The sequence below is a fragment of the Triturus cristatus genome, chromosome 6, assembly GCF_964204655.1.
Source record: "Triturus cristatus chromosome 6, aTriCri1.1, whole genome shotgun sequence".
NCBI classification, from domain to species: domain Eukaryota; kingdom Metazoa; phylum Chordata; class Amphibia; order Caudata; family Salamandridae; genus Triturus; species Triturus cristatus.
In genome coordinates, this window is record NC_140589.1 from 1816442423 (window position 1) to 1816462510 (window position 20088).

Here is a 20088-nt window from a genome sequence, read left to right on the forward strand (position 1 = left end):
CAGTCTGCGTAATATGCGCATTAACATTTCCTTATTAGTTGGACTGGTGGTAGTCCCCAGGGGATTTTCAGGGAAGTGGTAAGGAAAATCCCCTACAAATGTGGTCCACACTCAGGTTTAACCTTTTGATATTTTCAAACTCTTAAAGTCCATTTCCCATGCTTATGCAATACATTAGTTGCATCTGCAGGATCTAGATGTGACTGCAACAGAGAGTTTGGGAAGTAGTCCCAATATTTTCAATATTCACATAGGGAATGAAGAAAGAACAGGATATGTTAGGGATATTTGTTCAGCAAAAGAAGTAAGGATTTTGAAATTCATTTAAAAATTAGCACATTTCATAAACTAAACATATTCTTAAAATGCACAAATTCAAAGAATCATACATGTGTAAATCAGTGTACAGGAAATGTTACAAAAGATAACGAGGACTATAGTATTTGTAAAAAAACTAGTAAATAAAACATATTGTGTTTCAAAAATATCTTGTCAAGAATATTGTGACACTAATCTTCTCAAAAGAAATATCGAAGGCACGAATATTGTTTTAAGGGAGATACCATTGACGGCAGGAGGGGTGTGTCCCCGGAGACATCAATGAGCACAAGGGTCTCCAGCACCAAGGGGCTCGAACGCCAGGAGCTCCCGTTGCAAAGTCACTGCAAGGGGGTGGGGCTTTCCGTGACATACTTTATAGTGCACTCAGCATCCCCACAGCATGGGACACCAGTGACAGCAAGGGAGGTGTCTTTAGCACACAGAGACCCCCAAAGAGCACAAGGGACTCCAGCAACCAGCAGTCCCAGCGCCAATGAATCAACTTGCTAAGTTATCTTCCTTTACACCCTGACTGGTCTAATTTTTTAATCTCCCTATTTCAATTGCAGCTATAAATCCAGCTTGTGTGTTTCCATTCATCTTCAAAGGAGTAACCTACCAAAGCTGCACCACAAAAGATCATTCTGCCTTGTGGTGTGCCACCACTAGCAACTACGACAAAGATCGTCGCTGGATCGAATGCTATGAAAGAGGTAAGTGTAAAGCATTTTCACATTCTATTGAGTTTTCTTCATGGATCTTAGAATCACCACCTGAATCGAAATTCGCCCTGCCTCTATAAATGTGTCTTGGAGTGTGCAAAAGATATACTGGATTGAATAAACTCTACTGTGTGTTCATGATAGGATGCAAGGAGGGTCCAGGCTTCATTAATCTGCACTCCTCTATCTTAACCAAGGCTCCAGAGGCGTAGGTTTGTAGATACAGCCCCTCTAGACCCATCAATTCAAAGCAATAAGTGCCCCATTATCCATGAGACGATTCTCCTAAAATGTCATATTTTATCCTGCAGGAGTTCCGGTGCCCACTGCATCTCCCAAGGCGGCTGTACTAGGGTCTGGCTCAAAATAGATATATTAGGAACAAACAAAAAGCATTACATTTTGAAATTATGCCATACAGTCTGCTATCAGGAGTAGATCTCATTTATATAGAATTCTATCATATTAACGATAATCCAAAATGAAGACAGTCAGACTGACAAAATGAGACTGAGGAAACTTCAAGCTGGAGAAATGCCAAAATGACAAAATACCTTTTTTATGAAAATAGCCTGGTTCAGTGGAAAAGGTGTACTGGTTCTAGGGTAGAAACCAAGGACTGTATAAAGAACAACATTCTTACAATTACTACTATTATTTGAATTGTAAGAATTCCATTTTTTTTTTAAGTATAGGTTTGTAGAATTACAGGGTGGCAATAGTGGATGAGGATGGGGCAGATGAAATGGGGAGAAGGCAAGCGGGAGCGCCCAAAGGCAGGAAGGAAAGTGATAGGATTGGAGAAGGGAAACAAGGAGAGGGGGAGAAAAAAAGATTGCAGAGGACTAAGGGGGTTAAGAGGTAGCCCCCAGGATTAGAGAAACCAAAAACCACAAACTGAGGTAAATAATCGTCCTTCAACAAAGGATTTCACTGAGTTGATTTGTTTGACTCTTTCTAAGGATTCCTGTGAAAGGAGTACGAAGAACTGGTCACAAATACTGTTGCAACTTGCAATCATTATTTTGGTATTTTGCGAAAAGACCAGTGAACTACTGGGTCTGTTATCAAAATACTGAATCGTAGTGGGTCACAATTTGACATACTTCATAAAAATTAATGAGGTAGGTCGCAAATTCCGACCCACTATGATTCACAGCCATCATAGGGATGGTGGCATGGGGGTCAGCAGACCGCCAAGTCTGTGATTGCTTTTAAATAAAGCAATCCTTGTTTTTTTAATTCAGCCCGTTGTCCTGAAAGGGAAAGTGGATGAGTTTTTTAATAATTTAAAATGTTACATTTGAAATAACATTATGTTTTTTCAGCATTCACAAAGGGGAGGGTTCCCTTCAGGTCTCCTTCCCATTTGTGAATGGGTTACCTCTACTTTTGTGCATTCTGTAAAGTATTAATGGTAGATGACAGGATTTCAGTGACAAAATATTATTATATCCCATTCTAAATCGGTATTTGAAAGGATGCCCTAAACATCCCCATCCAAAAATGATTTGGTATTTAGTTGCAAAGCCAAATTGCAATTTGGTAATGTGTTAAGGAATCACAATTTGGGTTCGTTAAATACGGCCGCAAATGGGCCCATTTTGCCAATCAGACTTTTTACCAACCCAAAATGCCATCATACATTTAACCCCAATTTATTAATCCCTTGTCCAGTTGTGCTAGACCATGGTGCTGGGATATACATGGCTACGAGGTAGAAAGTAGTCTGCTGACTCCCACTAGTTTAAAAATGTCACTGAAAGGCTATTCACTGGTCTAAAGAAAAGAGATCATATTATGCCTGTCCTCAGATATTGTTTAAATACATAATTGAACATTACAAAATACTTCTCACTTTCTTGTGTGCATATTCAAGTGGTAAAATCCAAAACAAGAACAACAAGGTATGGGGACAGATCATTCTCAACAGCTGACACCAGATACTAGAATGCCCTTCTATTATCTCTGCATGGTTGAACAGCATATTGCACAAAATCAGAATAGATCAAATCAATTTGAAAATGTGCGATATAGGATGGCTTCCGTGTTAGGCTAACCCGTGGAGCTTTGAAACTAATGTCCCAAGGCAAGCCAGTGAAATAGGGCTTAGTTGAACTGCACAGCTTAGTTTGCTTACATGTATTACACTGCAAACCATAGTGAAAAACAAGGTTTCATCATATTTACATGCTAAAAAAGGGAATTTCCTAATAGCAAAAACAGTCCTAACATCTACACTTCTCTAAATAAAAATGGTACCTTCACATTTGAATGGAAGGGGCCAACACTGTGACCACGTCAAAGTAATATGTGACAAGCAAGTTTCAAAGAAACTTTGTCATGATGTATGCCTATAATATTTGGCCCATTGATCAGATCACTTCCGGACCCCCAACCAACATCAGACATTTTTTAAAATTACAAACCCAAAGGAAGTCAGAAAGGTTTGACTCGCGTGTTTCATGATCACTTTCCTTTACCCACATTTTCTCAAAAAATCTTCAAACTATGTCTAAATAGAACACAGTTTCCCTCTATGCAGAATGCTGGCTTTCTATATAATGTGCTAAAAAGAAGTACGCTGTGTAGGAGTCCAGTGAGTCCCAAATTGGTTTACATAGGCTTAAGTAGATAATACTAATGCTCTATTTTGTGGCAGTGTGGGCGAGCACTTATGCTTATCAGATGGTAGTGCTAGGCGTTTGTTGTACTCACAGAGGTAATACATGAGACACACATTCAAAGAATAAATCTGAGACTAAATTAGAAAAATAATACTTCTTTAAAAGTATTTTGAAAAACCAGGAACATTGTTCAAAAATATGTACTGTTTTTATTATCAATTTTTAAAGGTAAGAAAATGTTTCAAAGTCATGTGTCTTTATGCACAATGCAATCCTGTGTGAAGAAAATTCATGAATGCATAAATGTAAGTACAGTCGGTCGCCTGGAAACAGGCTGCAGAGGGGGACTTGCAGGAAAGTGCAAGAGCTCCCAAATGGGGGCTTGGGTCGCAAGGGCCTTTAAAAAAAGAAAACACAGCCGGCTTAGCCTTACACAAGCCAGGAGGGCTAGGTGCAGAGCAACTAGGTTGGTTGAGCTAAATGCACAAAGATGCTCCTCGCAGATGGGGACAAACAGCTGACAGGTGCAAAATCAGGACTGCTAGGCCACTCTCGAAGTGGGTCTCAGTGATGATGACATCCCTCGATGGCTGCTCAGTCGTGGTGAAGTAGGAATCCCGAATGGGCTCTCGCTGTCGGTGTTGGTTGCAGGGCGTCTGGTACCGCGGGTATTGGTGCTGCACGGCTCCGGTTGGATATGGTGTCTTCACACTTGGTGGAGAGACAAATCTGATCCTCCAGAGCACGGGACCTTTTCCTGTTCATCTGCAGTGTTGGTCGAGTCAGAGAGCTGCAAGTCGGTGGAGTGGAATCTGCTCTTCGGTACCTGCAGACTGCAAGGGAGTATCTCCTCTACTCTAAGGAAGACTGCGGGCAATTTTCAAAGTGCTGGCAGGCTACCTGACATTCTGGTAGTTTTACAGCTTTCAGGGCGAGTCTCTCTGTCGCGATTGTCTAGAGAGAAGCGAGCAGGCAGGGTTTTGCACCAGAAGTTCATAGGGCTTTCTGCAGTTCTCACCAGACAGTGACTCTTCTTCCTCCTTCTTCTCTTGCCTGTCGAATCAGAGTTTTAGGGTTCAGGGGTGCCACCTAAATACTCAATTTAGGGGTGTTAAGGGGAGTGACGGTAGTAGACAATGGGCTGCCTACTGTTAGGGTGTCTACACCCTCTATATCTACACTTCCTGTGGGAAGTGGGCTTAAACCTGACCCTAAAATACTAATTCAATCCAAAATAAGATGGAGATATTTGAAAAGGTGGTGTCCTCATCAACTAGTCCACCTTAGGGGTGGTGCTGGCTTAGTGGGGACACGCTTCCTCATCTTACTAATTTTTCCACCTGTCTGGACGGGGGGGTCATCTCCACTATTTGGAGAGGCTCAGGTCGGCAGAGCCCTGGAATGCAGGTCCTGCATGGAGAAGGTATGAACACCTTGTTCTAACCTCATTTCTTTAATTTGTCTGTTCATCGCTCTGTTTCCACTGGCTCTTGCCGAGCCAGCACTTTATGTTCCCCAAATTGTTAGTTGCTCGGACCTCATTTTCAGCAACTTCATCCCTCATATCCCTACAAATCGTTCTTTGTACTGAATTTATGTGTGTTCCTTCTCCGTTACATTTCCCATATTTTTAAGCGTATGTAACTATTGATCATAAGTTTATTGCCTTGCTCCAAAATCTGTGCTGATCTTTCACTTCCTTTGCCATTTCGTAATTAACCTGTTCCATTGATTGTTGCCTTGCTCTTAATTCTGTAAAGCGCTCTGTTACCCCTGGGTCAAGCTAGCGCTATATAAAACCTCTAAATAAATAAATAAATAAACACCTCTGTCAAGAGCAGGCTTTTTTCCTGGCCTCTAAGAGCAATGGCTCTCAACTCAGGAGTGGCAGCAGGCTGGTCAAGATCAGTCAGTCAAGCCACTAGTAGTCAGTAGGTTTTCAGGGGGCACCTCTAAGGTGCACTGTGGGTGCATTTAATAATAAATCGAACACTAACATCAGTGTTGGCTTAATAATACGAGATGTTTGGTATGAAACATCTGTGCGTACAGTCATCCTGTAGCTGGAGAACTCGTTATCACGAGTGTCCAGCCCACGTACTCAGTATGGTTTCCCTGCACATTCGTGATATAAAGAATTGACTTACATTTCACAGGGACACATCCACTCATGTAGATATGCCCACACAAGGGGTATAGTGCACCCTGTCTTATGGTGGGGTGGCAGTGCTACATTACAACCTTGGTGGTCGTGCCACGCTGGGACCGTCGACTCCGCCCGGGAGCTGCCATTCCCTGGCAGTGGTGCGGCAGTCAAGAGGCATCAATATGCTTGGTGGGACTTTCCTCATCGCCACTGATTTTATTAAGGTCTTTCCTCCATGAAAACAATGGCTGTGAAGAAAGAAGTGCCTCGCTCCATGTGGATGCACATAGGGGGGCACAACATGTGACCCCCTGTGTGCATGCACCCCTGGTTCCAGCACAGCATGGTTTTCAGGTCCTTGCTGTGCTGGAATTCCCTAGACATTCCCATTGCAATTCCTATTTTATAGGTGCAGTACCACCGTGGGAACGCCAAATAATCACCCGCCAATGACAAAAAAAGTAATTATACGGCAGCCAGCTTTAAGCGGGTTTGGCGGTGCAGGCGGTGGGGTGGTCCCGCCGCCGCACTGTCAAACTTGTCATCAGGCCCTTAGTGTTCTGTAGGCCTAGCACACAGGGATGTGTATCCAAGTTTAGTGACAGAATGCACACCTTAATGTTCAACCATCCTTTATTTTAAGATGCCCAAAGACAACAATATTTGCAGACTGAAGAAAATATTCAAAAGTCTCCGTTATTAGTTAAATCATCCATTTTAATGCGTTTTAGTCCATGTTTAATTTTATCACTTCCTCCATACACATAAAAGGCTGTGTGATTCCCAATTTGTTTCAAATGCTATAGATATGCCGATCCAGGAATGTTTCTATAGCACATGGACCACATAATTCATCCTATGCAGCTGTATTCCCTTGGGCCCAATGCATTTCGGGCTGAATATTCCTGAGTCAGGGATAGCTATAGATTCAGGTGAAAAAACATTATTGATATTTCACCCCTTTAGACAAGAAGCAAAAAATGCAGTCTCTCTAAACATCAGGTGGCAGTCCCCAGGGCTGCCGGGGTCCGCAACGTCCCCCTGCATCATTTTATAGTTGGCCCCGGGGAGGTGGCGGGCACCCCCTGCATAATTAAAAAACACTGCCCCTGGGATTTGGCCCACTTTGGGGACTTCCAGAAAAAGTGTTTCGATTCTGTAGCGGATCCCCGGGTCCGCCGGTGAATTTGCCAACACTTCCTCATTGAAGTGTTGGCAGCCAATCACATTTCAGTAGGATCTGAAAGTCACAGCAAGGATCTGTGTCTCCAGGTATCTATAGTTTTTTTTAAGTAAATGTCTCTAAAACTATTGAATGGCTTTACACCAATTCACAAAAAGCATGCTTTCTGGGACAACATCTAGCTTTCTACCAAATTTGGTGTAATTACGTTCAGCAGTTTGCCTGTAGTTGTGTTCAAAATCCCTATGGGAAAGTGCATGGGGAAAAACGTTTTGGGACACCAGCTGAACCGACTGTAGGAAAAGTGAAGATTCGTCAAGCGGCGTCAAAGTTATTGGCAAAACAAAAAATACATTTTCTATGGAAACTAGGACCTAACTATAACCACCTACTATTATCTACACTCTATCAGCTACCATACCAGCATGCTACCTGATCACCGGTGGTGCTCAGGTAAGCGTGCCCACTTGCAAATTATAAACACAAGACTCCCACTTCCTCACAGAGGATAGTGGCACTCCCAGCCCAAGATCCAGGCCATACTGGACTGGGCAGCTCCAACAACCCAAATCAGGGCATTCCTTGGCTTGACTGGGTACTACAGGAGGTTTGTAAAGGGATATGGGTCCATAATGGCTTCCCTCACAGAACTTGCCCCCAAGAAGATGCCCAGAAGGTAAACTGGACAGTTAGTTGTCAAAAGGCTTTTGACACCCTGAAAGAGGACATGTGCTCAGCACCAATTCTCAAAGCTCTAGACTTTACCAAGCAGTTCATTGTGCAGACTGATGCCCCTTAGCTAAGGATAGGAGCGGTCCTATCCCACACCAATGATGAAGACCAAGACCAACCTGTTGCTTTGATAAGCAGAAGGCTTCTCCCCAGGGAGCAGCATTGGGGTGCCATTGAGAGGGAGGCATTTGCTGTGATTTGGTCCCTGAAAAAGTTGAGACCATACTTGTTTGGTACACACTTCCTAGTTCAAACTGATCACAGACCTCTCAGATGGCTAATGCAGATGAAAGGTGAAAATCCTAATCTGTTGAGGTGGTCCATCTCCCTACAGCGAATGGACTTTGTAGTGGAACACAGACCTGGGACTGCAAATGTCAATGCAGATGGACTTTCCAGGTTCTTCCACTTAGAAAATGAAGACTCTCTAGGGCAAGGTTAGTCTAATCCTCTTTCGTTTGAGGGGGTTGTGTGAGAAAGTACCCTCTTTCTGCATGGTTGCCCCCACTTTTTGCTGAATTGCTGATGTACTTTGACTGAGTGTGCCCTGGACTCCTGCTAATCAGGTACCCAGGGCCTATGTTCTTTCCCTAAAACTGCTTTGAAGTCTAAACCCAATTGGCATCTCTGGCCACAGGTCAGCCCCTGGTAAATGGTACCACAGGTACCCAGGGCACTGTGACTAGAGAAGGACTCTAAGGGCTACAGCACTTATTGTGCCCTCCTTAGAGGTCCTGTACCCTGACACTCACAGACTGCCTTTGCAGGCTGCGTGTCTTGGTGCAGAACAAAGTGAAGAGTCAACATGCCACACATCCCTGTGTGTCATGCCTACAAACCACTGCCCTGGCATAGATCAAAACGAAAATTAACAACAATGTCTCAAATAGAATTAATAAGAAAGGCAAATATACATGTATGTACACGACATTACACGAAGGAAGAAAGGAGACTCGTGTTATTTTGTTCAAAAGTGCTCATGGCATCATGTATTTGGTATAGCAGTTCACTGGAAGTTGGCATAATAGGGGGTGTACCCACCCCAGGGAAGAGACCCATTGGTCCCTGCCTTTTACCTACCAGTAAAGCCCCTAAATCTAGTATTTAGGGGCACCCCTGAACCTTTCTTCCTCAGATCCAGACAAGAAGAAAAGAAAAACAAGAACCGAACAGCCGTGCAGCAGCTAACAAGAGAAAGACACCCACTGACTTGGCCCCAGCCCTACCGTCCTGTCTCCCCCTCGAACCTGCTCCTGCGAAATCCTGATGTGTCCTGCAGCCAGTAACCTCAAAAACCCCAGAGGACCTGCCTGCCTTCACTTCCAAAGACTGCTTCCCCTGTGAACACCGGATTTGTTCAACTGCAACCTCTGGCAGCAGCCGGAGACCGCGAATCCACCTAAACCTGCACCCGCTGCCCATGGCCCGAGCTGGTCACCCTGGCGATCCTGAACCGAGAGCCGGCCTCCCCTGTCCTGCCTCAAACTTCCAGCTGACGCCTGCAGTCTAAATCCAGAAGGCCCCCCTAACCGCTACCAGGAGCTGGTAAGAAGATCCGACCCCAAAAGGCACCTCGGCACCTGATGCCCCACTGCCTTGTGTGCCCAAACCAAAGGTGCGTAACCATCCCTTGACTTCCCAACTTACCTTTCAAAGTGGTGGTTGAACCCAGAAGTCCTTCGTCTCCCTGCCTGCAGTGCTTTTGCAAACTGGAGGGTCTTCATTGGAAACAACAGGGCATCCGAGGTCGCAATAGCACCCTGCACCCAGCCGCCCTACCACCTTTAACCCATTCGATGCGCCCGTCGGCCAACGGCCGTCGCGAACACTACCTCCGTAGTGCTGCGCACGTCCGTTGGCCGACGAGCCCTTGCCCCCGCAAGAATTTACCCGCACCGCGGCGGATTTTATGCCGCAGTTAACGGGTTAATGGTAACTTGTTTCCCCATTTGCCCTGAGCTAAAGTCCATGAGCTTTGCTCCCACAGCCCAGGGGCCTGCTTTCCAGCAGCCACCATCCTGAGGCCCCCTATGCCCCTTTGGATAACATCGGGCTTCAGCACTCTGGACCCGGCCACCCTTTTGCCACTGAGGGTGTAAGAAGAGTGCATCACTGACCCTGGGGGAACCCTGAGTCTACCCCCAGAACCTCAACTCCCACTACCAAATACTTACCTAAAAACCGATAACCATATTTTCCTCCATAGGATAATATTGACACTTTTGCCTGAAAAAGTTTCTCAGTGTGGAGTTTTGAAACCTACAAAAATTCTTTAAAATTGTACGATTAAACAAAATCGCTTTTACTCACCTGTTTACAGGAAAAGTCTCAGTGCCGCATCCAGGCGGACATCACTGAGTAAGAAAAGTGATCCAAAAGTAACTTACCTGCTATTTTACTGAAAATCCCGTTCAATTCTTTGTACTGTATTTACAAGTGATTGCATTTCTCTGAAACAATACTGTAAGTCAAACCATAGTACATTTACAATTGCAATTCAACTGTATTACAATCATCATTTACTACTGTAAAGTATGTATTGCTTACCTGTGCCAGGCTTGCTTGGTTCTAGAAAATAAAATAACTAAAAGAATATTTTTATACAAAAACAATTGGTCTGAAGTTCAGCCTTTGAGAGTGTGAATTCATTTGCTGACTGAGTGTGTGCAACAAATGCTTAACACTGTCCTCTGATACTACCTTACTGATCGACCACACTACCATAAATAGAGAGTAAAGTTTTATCTAACATTACCTCTGCCTCCCTTTGGGGTTTCACTGGACTCTGTGCACACTTTACCTCAGTTTGGTATAGTATATACAGAGCCAGCTTCCTACAGTGAGGACATCTCAAGTGTTAGCAGCGTCTCTGCCTGTGATGCACGTGCGATGCGAAGCAGCAGCAGTTCCACTCCTGCTGGAGAACACATAGGGTTAGGCCATATAGGACGTAACTGCAGAAAGCTACTATCATATTGTAAGGTCATATAGGCATGGTTGTAGTTATTTTGGTGATGTAATCTTTGAACTTTGATGACCAATTGGCTTTCATACAGTTTATACCTTAAACGTTGGATATAAAAATCCTGATATTAAAGCTTGCTTTGGTTTGCAGCATTCCAATGAGTCCAGTGTCTCAGCATTTACCTTGAGAAGTGATTTGTTGCAATGTGATCCCTTAGGCATCTCCTCACCAGCGCTGTACTCTGGTCTCTGGTGTCCAGGCTGCTAAAGAAGTGGTTCCTGATCCTCATCTTCAGAATCAGTGTCCTTCAAATCGATTGGTAGACGGCACCTGGTTGCTATGTTGTGCAGCATGGCACATGTTTCCAAAAGTTTGTTTGCACCTCCACTCTTGTGTAGGCACCGAAATCTTGAATTCAGCATGCCAAATGTTAATTCAATCACCGCTCTTGTGCGTCGATGAGCAAGATTAGCAATGTTGTAAAGCCTTCCGTTTTGGTTTGCTTGGGCTAGGTATGGGGTCAGCATCCCAGGCCTTAATGCATACAGACTGTCACTTGGAACTAGAGACATAAGTGTGAGAACCTGAGATCTAGTGATCACATTCATATGGGTTATCATGCAGCATCACATTACCTAAACCATATCCCTCCTCAAAATCCCCTGTTTTCATGCGTTGGTGTTCCGCTGTGCCTGAAGATGTACCAGACATGGGGGTATTTTGCCACTGTATCTGTAATGATAGGGTGTGCTTCACATACAGCTTGGAAATTGAGGGAATGTGTATTTTTCCGATTCCGAAACAAGTATTCAATATGGGCTGGAGGACTAATAGGAACATGTGTTCCATCTACACGCCCTAAGACATGGGAATTTTGCCACTGTGTAACAGTTACATTTTGTGATTTGAATTTCCTCTGCATTCCTGGTCAAGTATATGTACCTGTTCATGGTTAGAAGCATGGCATCTAAGAACTTACATAAAAAAACTCGACAGCGCACTTTGTGACACCCCACCAGTAACAGCCAACACTCCTGATAGTGGCCAGAGGCCAAAAGGTGCAGTAAGCACAACACCTGCACATGTGTGGAGATGGAACTGCTGCGCAGCGCACTGCTTTCAAGATGTGTTTTTTGCAATTCAATCAAATCTAAAATCACTGCACTACTTTCCCTGAAATGTTCAAAGATTTCCTCCTTTCTCTGTTGGAAAATAGTTAGATCCTCTCCTGTCCTCTCCTCCTCTGCTGAGCAGCCGGTACTCGTATCCTCCTTACAATCACATACAATTTGCTGATTGTGGAAACCCCTGATGCATTCGGGGCCAGCTTTTATAGTCTGCACAGTTACTTGAAATGAATCAGTGCAAAATTGCATGTGCAAACTGGTGTTTTTGCAACTAGTTGCTAATTGCAACAGCCTCAAACATAAGGTTTGCAAGTCGCAAATACCAATTCTGTTTTTGCGACTTATAAATTTTGATCTAAAAAAAATATCGACTTGCAAACATGTTGCATTGCTATTTTTGGTCAGTGAATGGCGTTTGTACATTATGAAACGCCACTTTGTCAGTTGCTAGCCGATTTGTGACTGATTTGCGAGTCGCAAATCATTTGTACATCTAGCCCTAAGTCCTGTTGAACAATTGCACAATTAAATTGCACTGTAGTGTGCTTAAGGAGCCTTCTTCTAGCCTTCCATCTTGGCTCACTTAGTGTACCTTATTCTTGCATATGTCACACTGTATTCATGAACTTGTGTAAGGCAGTGAATTCAGAGTGCTTAACTTATTTCAGTCTGCGTAATATGCGCATTAACATTTCCTTATTAGTTGCACTGGTGGGAGTCTCCAGGGGATTTTCAGGGAAGTGGTAAGGAAAATCCCCTACAAATGTGGTCCACACTCAGGTTTATCCTTTTGATATTTTCAAACTCTTAAAGTCCATTTCCCATGCTTATGCAATACATTACTTGCATCTGCAGGATCTAGATGTGACTGCAACAGAGAGTTTGGGAAGTAGTCCCAATATTTTCACTATTCATATAGGGAATGAAGAAAGAACAGGATATGTAAGGGATATTTTTTCAGCAAAAGAAGGAAGGATTTTCAAAATTCATTTAAAAATTAGCACATTTCATAAACTAAACATATTCTTAAAATGCACAAATTCAAAGAATCATACATGTGTAAATCAGTGTACAGGAAATGTTACAAAAGATAACGAGGACTATAGTATTTGTAAAAAATAGTAAATAAAACATATTGTGTTTAAAAAATATCTTGTCAAGAATATAGTGACACTAATGTTCTAAACAGAAATATCGAAGGCACGAATATTGTTTAAAGGGAGATACCAGTCACGGCAGGAGGGGTGTGTCCCCGGAGACTCCAACGAGCACAAGGGACTCCAGCACCCAGGGGCTCCAACGCCAGGAGCTCCCGTTGCAAAGTCACTGCAAGGGGGTGGGGCTTTCCGTGACATACTTTATAGTGCACTCAGCATCCCCACAGCATGGGACACCAGTGACAGCAAGGGAGGTGTCTTTAGCACACAGAGACCCCCAAAGAGCACAAGGGACTCCAGCAACCAGCAGTCCCAGCGCCAATGAATCAACTTGCTAAGTTCTCTTCCTTTACACCCTGACTGGTCTAATTTTTTGATCTCCATATTTCAGATGCAGCCATCAACGCAGCTTGTGTGTTGCCATTCATCTACAAAAAAGTAACCTACCAAAGCTGCACCACAACAGATCATTCTTCCTTGTGGTGTGCCACCACTAGCAACTACGACAAAGATCGTCGCTGGATCGAATGCTATGGAAGAGGTAAGTGTAAAGCATTTTCACATTCTATTGAGTTTTCTTCATGGATCCTAGACTCACCACCTGAATCGAAATTCGCCCTGCCTCTACACATGTGTCTTGGAGTGTGCAAAAGATATACTGGATTGAAGAAACTCTACTGTGTGTTCATGATAGGATACAAGGAGGGTCCAGACTTCATTAATCTGCACTCCTTTCTCTTAACCAAGGCTCTAGAGGCTTAGGCGTAAGCACTTGTTCTATTTCAGGTTTTTTAACCAGGTTACAGCCCTGACATTTTTTGTAGATACAGCCCCTCTAGACCCGTCAATTCAAAGCAATAAGTGCCCCATTATCCGTGAGAAGATTCTCCTAAGATGTCATATTTTATCCTGCAGGAGTTCAGGTGCCCAGTGCATCTCCCAAGGCGGCTGTACTAGGGTCTGGCTCAAAATAGATATATTAGGAACAAACACGATATACGGAAAAATTATTTTTTGTTGCAGAAAATTCAACAGCCCTTAATAAAACAAATAGGAGCACACAGATCACAAGAAAAGTGAGAAGTTCACAGTTGGTCCCTCAAGATCATGTGCCCATTTTATAGCTGATGTATGTTTTTTTAATAAATCTAGTTAGTGTATATATACATTTGGTGACAGCACTGGTTGTGCCCACTAACCCACTGGATGTTGTATACAACAATTTCAAAGCAAACTGCAAACAAATATTATTGTAAAATTGCCAAAGGCTTAACAGGTTATTTATAAAGAAGCAATTACTGAGATGGACATTAATTGACACACTGGAAATTCACTTTTGTGATCCTGATTTATGATACTCTCTTTATTTTCTTCTATCTTATTCAAGTTCAAGTACTTCATTGGAATTTATGAAGTTGCACCTCTAACACCTGTTTTACACCAAGTTTGTGGGCAGGATTGGAGCTTTCTCAAGGCCTGCAAAAGATAGGTGGATTTTTAGCCACGTGATCAGGCAAAAGTCTGTGAAGCAGCGGGAAGGATCACGGGCCAGTAAAAGGAAACAACATTTTTGGATCTTGGTTGCACATCACACTCAGATCAATTTCCAAATTGCATGGGCTCCCTGGTGTGGTATGCATGTTGGGATAAGAATGCTGACCTACCTCATCGACACTGTCTTGCCAGACCTGCATAAGTGGTATCCTCACCTCCCGACTACTATTTTTGCCTGGCTGTGAGACTATAGCAAACCCATGGCGGTGCTCAGGTTGGAACGTGAACACTGCTAGCCACTCCTGACCCATGATGTTTGACTCAAACGTGAAGGGGCACGCATTCCTGTCTTTTCCTTGCACTGGTGCACAATGTGCTGTCTAGCGCCAATAGAGGCAACCTTGCACCATGGTGCAAGGTTGCCTGTGTTGTAAGCAGGATTGTTTTTGTGCAGGAAAGTACCCCTGAGGCATTTTCCTCTTTCTATGTGTCACGTAGAAAGAGGAACAAAATGGGAGTAATACAGATATTTTCCCTAGTTTGGCCTCACCTGGGAAGGCGTGGCATTTTGATGAATTCCCAGGTCTACCAGTAATGGTAAGCCTGGGAATGCATCAAAATCCATGGGTGTATGTGTGGGAACACCCACGCCCCACCCATGGAACGGCTCCCTGGGGCAGAGCAACGTAATGCAGTGATTTGTGCTGCATTGAGTTACTCTAGATTTATCAAGCAATTCAGGGCCACCAAAGGCTCTTGCGCCCCGTTATGTCGTGCATGGGCTTCAAACTCTTGAATAAATATGCCCCGCAGTTTCCTTGCATTGATCTACATTTTATTACAGTTCTTTCACAGTTTTTGCCTGATCGTGTGGCTTAAGAAGTTTTTCTCTTGTTGGTTTCTTCTTTTCCTACATGACGATAACTCTGCAGCAGTGAGAAAATAAGTATGGAATAAAGCATGGGAAACATTCATTTTTAAAGGACAATGAAAACAAAATACTGACGCTAAAAACAAATATTTTTTCACAAAAAAAAAGGAAGTTGGAAAGCGTTTGGTGTCTTAAAATCACTCACATCTAAGTTTTCTGAAAGCTTGATAGGGAAAAATACATTACTTTCTCCATGACAGTGTGTGGTTAAAAAGGTGAGAATTCCAAGGATGAACCCAGAAAGCTATGCATTTCAGAAAAGTAGAATACATTCCCAATTCACCCAGGGCTCATTTGTTTAGACGGAACTATGGTTTTCAAAACAACATTTTTATGGAGTTCTTTTTGCAGTGCTTGGTGTCTATTACGGAACCATTACACTTTTTTCCACTGAACCAGGCTGTTTTCATAGAAAAGGTATTTCGTCATTTTGGCATTTCTCCAGCATGAAGTTTTGCCAGCCTTATTTTGTCAGCCTGACTGCCTTCATTTTGGAAATTCGTCAATATGATGGAATTCTATATAAATGAGATCTACTCCTGATAGCAGGCTGTAGGGCATCATTTCAAAATGTAATGCTTTACTTGATACCTAATTTGTATATTTTCTTTCTTTTGTATATTTAAATTGCTAAAGCTGTGTTTGGCAACACGATGGCAACTATCATTTTTGGTACTACAGGACGATTCATGAACGAAATATACTGCAACATTCCCCTAATGTTTATGAGTCAGAGATGAAGAGCAGTGGTTCTTACCCTTTTTACTTCTCTGGAACCCCACCTAAGCATTGCTGGAACCAGGAGACAACCACTGAATCATAATGGAATCTGGGACCGCCTGCAAGCATGAATTGAAGCCAGGGATCCATCAATGGTTTGAACCGCAAACAACATACAAAAAATACAAAAACAAGCATTCATCAAGCAAATAAACAATTGATTGAATATTGTATTTAGTTCATAAACAAATATAAAAGGGAAATTAACATTTTAATTTTAATAGGAAGATTAGAGATTTTCTAAATTCAGTGTAGGCCCCTCAATGTCCCTATTGTGTTCTGTTTGATGCACATGCACAGCTCCCACAAATCAATCTGAGGCTACTAACTTAGGGCCTGATTTAGATGTTGGTGGATGGGTTACTCCCTCACAGCGGTTACGGATAATCCATCCACCAAAATCTAAATTTCATATAAAAATAGTGTGTATTAGATTCGGGGGACGGGATATCCGCCATCATTGTGACGGAGTAACCTGCCCACCATCTAAATCAGATCCTTAATATTTATTCTCCAAATTCAAATTCCAACACATTTACAAAACGTTAAAAATGTTCAATGGCACATTTTGCTTCTCTGTACACAGCTTATTAATCTGTTAATATTATTTAATTTTCCAAGCAGTCGTGCACCCCTTGAGTAGGTTCTGCAGTCCCCAAGGTGTCTCCTGACCACAGGTTAAGAGCCTCTGATGTAGAGCTTTCATCCTTTTGCCGAAAAGCTTAGACAAGCAAAGTCAGCAACTGAGCTAAGGCCTACTATGATTTTTCATTATGCACCGACCATGCAATATTAACCCTGAAAAAAATGAAACATATGAATTAGGTGCCAAGTAAAGCATTACATTTTGAAATGATGCCATACAGTCTGCTATCAGGAGTAGATCTCATTTATATAGAATTCCATCAAGTGAACGATAATCCAAAATGAAGACACTCAGACTGACAAAATGAGACTGAGGAAACTTCAAGTTGGAGAAATGCCAAAATGCCAAAATACCTTTTCTATGAAAATAGCCTGGTTCAGTGGAAAAGGTGTACTGGTTCTAGGGTAGAAACCAAGGACTGTATAAAGAACAACATTCTTACAATTACTACTATTATTTGAATTGTAAGAATTCTATGTTTTTTAAGTATAGGTTTGTAGAATTACAGGGTGGCAATAGTGGATGAGGATGGTGCAGATGGAATGGGGAGGAGGCAAGCGGGAGCGCCCTAAGGCAGGATGGAAAGTGATAGGATTGGGGAAGGGAAACAAGGAGAGGTGGAGAAAAAAAGATTGCAGAGGACTAAGGGGGTTAAGAGGTAGCCCCCAGGATTAGAGAAACCAAAAACCACAAACTGAGGTAAATAATCGTCCTTCAACAAAGGATTTCACTGAGTTTGATTTGTTTGACTCTTTCTAAGGATTCCTGTGCCAAGAGTACGAAGAACTGGTCGCAAAATGCTAGTTGTAACTTGCAATCATTATTTTGGTATTTTGCGAAAAGACCAGTGAACTACTGGGTCTGTTATCAAAATACTGAATCGTAGTGGGTCACAATTTGACATACTTCATAAATATTAATGAGGTAGGTCGCAAATTCCGACCCACTATGATTCACAGCCATCATAGGGATGGTGGCATGGGGGTCAGCAGACCACCAAGTCTGTGATTGCTTTTAAATAAAGCAATCCTTGTTTTTTTTAATTCAGCCCATTGTCCTGAAAGGGAAAGTGGATGAGTTTTTTTTTTTTGTGTTTGAAAGCTTTATTAAATAATTTATAACAAAAGGAAGATATCAGCAAACATTGCAATAATACAGAATCCAATGAAAAAACTTAATACTGCTAATATCAATGTTAGAAACCCACAAAGCATTTTAAGAGAATTTTAACATTGAAGGAGACAAGAGAAGGGATAGGATAAGGGAGGAAAAGAGGGGGAAGGGGAGGGGAAGATATAAAGAAATAATATAGACCATTCATTATCTAATAATTACGGCATATATTCAAACTATATAAATCAGCGATGCAAAATTACCATCATAAACAAGCAATAGTATTAAATAAACCTATACGGGATAACAAAAGGAGAGAGTTCAAGACATTCAAGGGGGCCTAAAATTTTCTGCATTGAGACGTATGGGTTTCTTTAGGGCCAAGCAGTCCAGATACGTGGTGAGAGGCAACCAGAAAAGATCAACATTACGAACAGGTTTACACGTGGAGGCAAAGGAGACGTCCAGTCTGTGAAAATGGCATAAAGAATTCCACCAGCCTTGTAGGGAAATAGAAGCTAGAGATTTCCAGTTGGAAGAAATGTGTTGGAAGGCAAGAGCAAGCGTCAGGTCAAAGAGACCGTGTAGATGAACGGGTAGGTTCAAAGGTTCAGAGAGGCTACCCAAAAAGAGAAAAGAGTTTGTGAAGGAGGAAGGGAGAGGGAAGATACGAGAGAGGCATGACCACACTTTCCCCCAGAAGGTAGAAACGACTGGGCACAGAAAAAACATGTGGAAAAGGTCAGCATCAGAAGAGCCACAAGACCAGCATTTAGAGTCAGAGGAGGGGGAAAAACGGGATAAAGAAAGGGGAGAGAGGTAGAGTCTGTGATACAGATAAAATAAGGATTGAGTAAGAGAAGCAGAGCGAGAAATTTTTAAAGATCTGGACCACAGCTTATCCCAAAGAGCAATCGGCCAAGTACAACAAAAATCTGTTTCCCAAGAAAGCTCCACTTTAGTTTTGACACGATTAGGATTAGGAGATACAAAAGATTTATAGATGAGAGATGCCTTAGGGAGTGTCGCAAGAATACTTAGAAGAGGAGGGGGAGGTGACGGTGATGCTGTAGAGGGGAGAGAATAATAACGATCAAGGATAATTGCCATGAGGGTTGTGAATTTCCGCAGAAAGGAACGAGGGCACCGAAATAAAAGTTGAAATTGGGGAAAAGAGCAAGGGGATATGCCATCAAAAAGTTGGTTGACCCACAATATGCCCTTTACCCTCCACGATCTCCAAAAAATGGGTCTATTTTTTAGAAGAATAAGAGAGTTATACCAGATAGGAGAATTCAAAAAGGACGTACGTGTGACCACGGAGGGAAGAACCAAAGGATTTAAAAGAGAGGAGGTATGTTTGAATAGGGGACAGAGAGAGTAGGGATTCCTGGCAGAGAATCGTACCACCTCAGCAAAGGAGAAGGGTAATAGTAAAGAGTGTTCAATGAGAAGCCAAAGGGGCGAGAAAGGAGAAAGAGTTGATGAGATCCATCTCGAAGCCTGACGTAAAGAAAAGGATCTATGATAAAGACGGAAATCAGGGAAGTTAACTCCACCATTAGATTTGGGCTTACGGAGGGTGGCAAGAGAAATACTGGATTTCTTATCTTTCCAAAGAAATCGAGAAAGAAGAGAATCGATTTTTTTAAAGTAAAATGTAGGGATATGAACCGGTAACATAGAAAAGGTATAAATTAGAATAGGAGCAATCATCATTTTAATTGAATCCAATCGACCCCACCAGGAAAGAAAGAGGGGATTCCAGGCTGAGAGCGACTGATCAATCCTGGAAATAACTGCCGACATATTTAATTTAACCGAGGATGAGATGGAGTTGGAAAACAAAATGCCAAGGTACTTAATCTTGGAGCTACTCCAGGCAAAACCAGTAGCAGAGAAAAGATGGGGGAGACAGGATGAGGTGAGAGGGAGAATTTCAGTTTTGTCCGAATTGATCTTATAACCTGAAACCAAAGAGAAGGAGTTAAACTCGGACAGCAAGGGGGGTACGGAGGATTCAGGATCAGAAATAAACAATAAGATATCGTCCGCATAGGCAGAAAGTTTCAATTGATTAGAACCATAAGGGAAACCAGAAATGGAAGTATTATTGCGAATGGGGGATAAAAAGGGTTCAAGAG

General features: G+C 42.6%; 1 protein-coding gene across 1 annotated transcript in view; it reads left to right on the forward strand.

Moving 5' to 3' along the window:
* Positions 1 to 20088, forward strand: part of LOC146822082 (uncharacterized) — a 237178-nt gene that overhangs the window by 63734 nt on the left and 153356 nt on the right. The window contains exons 4-5 of the mRNA XM_085613179.1: positions 891 to 1034; positions 13372 to 13521. Of these exons, the coding sequence (XP_085469305.1) occupies positions 891 to 1034; positions 13372 to 13521 (294 nt within the window). The remainder of the gene's footprint in view (positions 1 to 890; positions 1035 to 13371; positions 13522 to 20088) is intronic.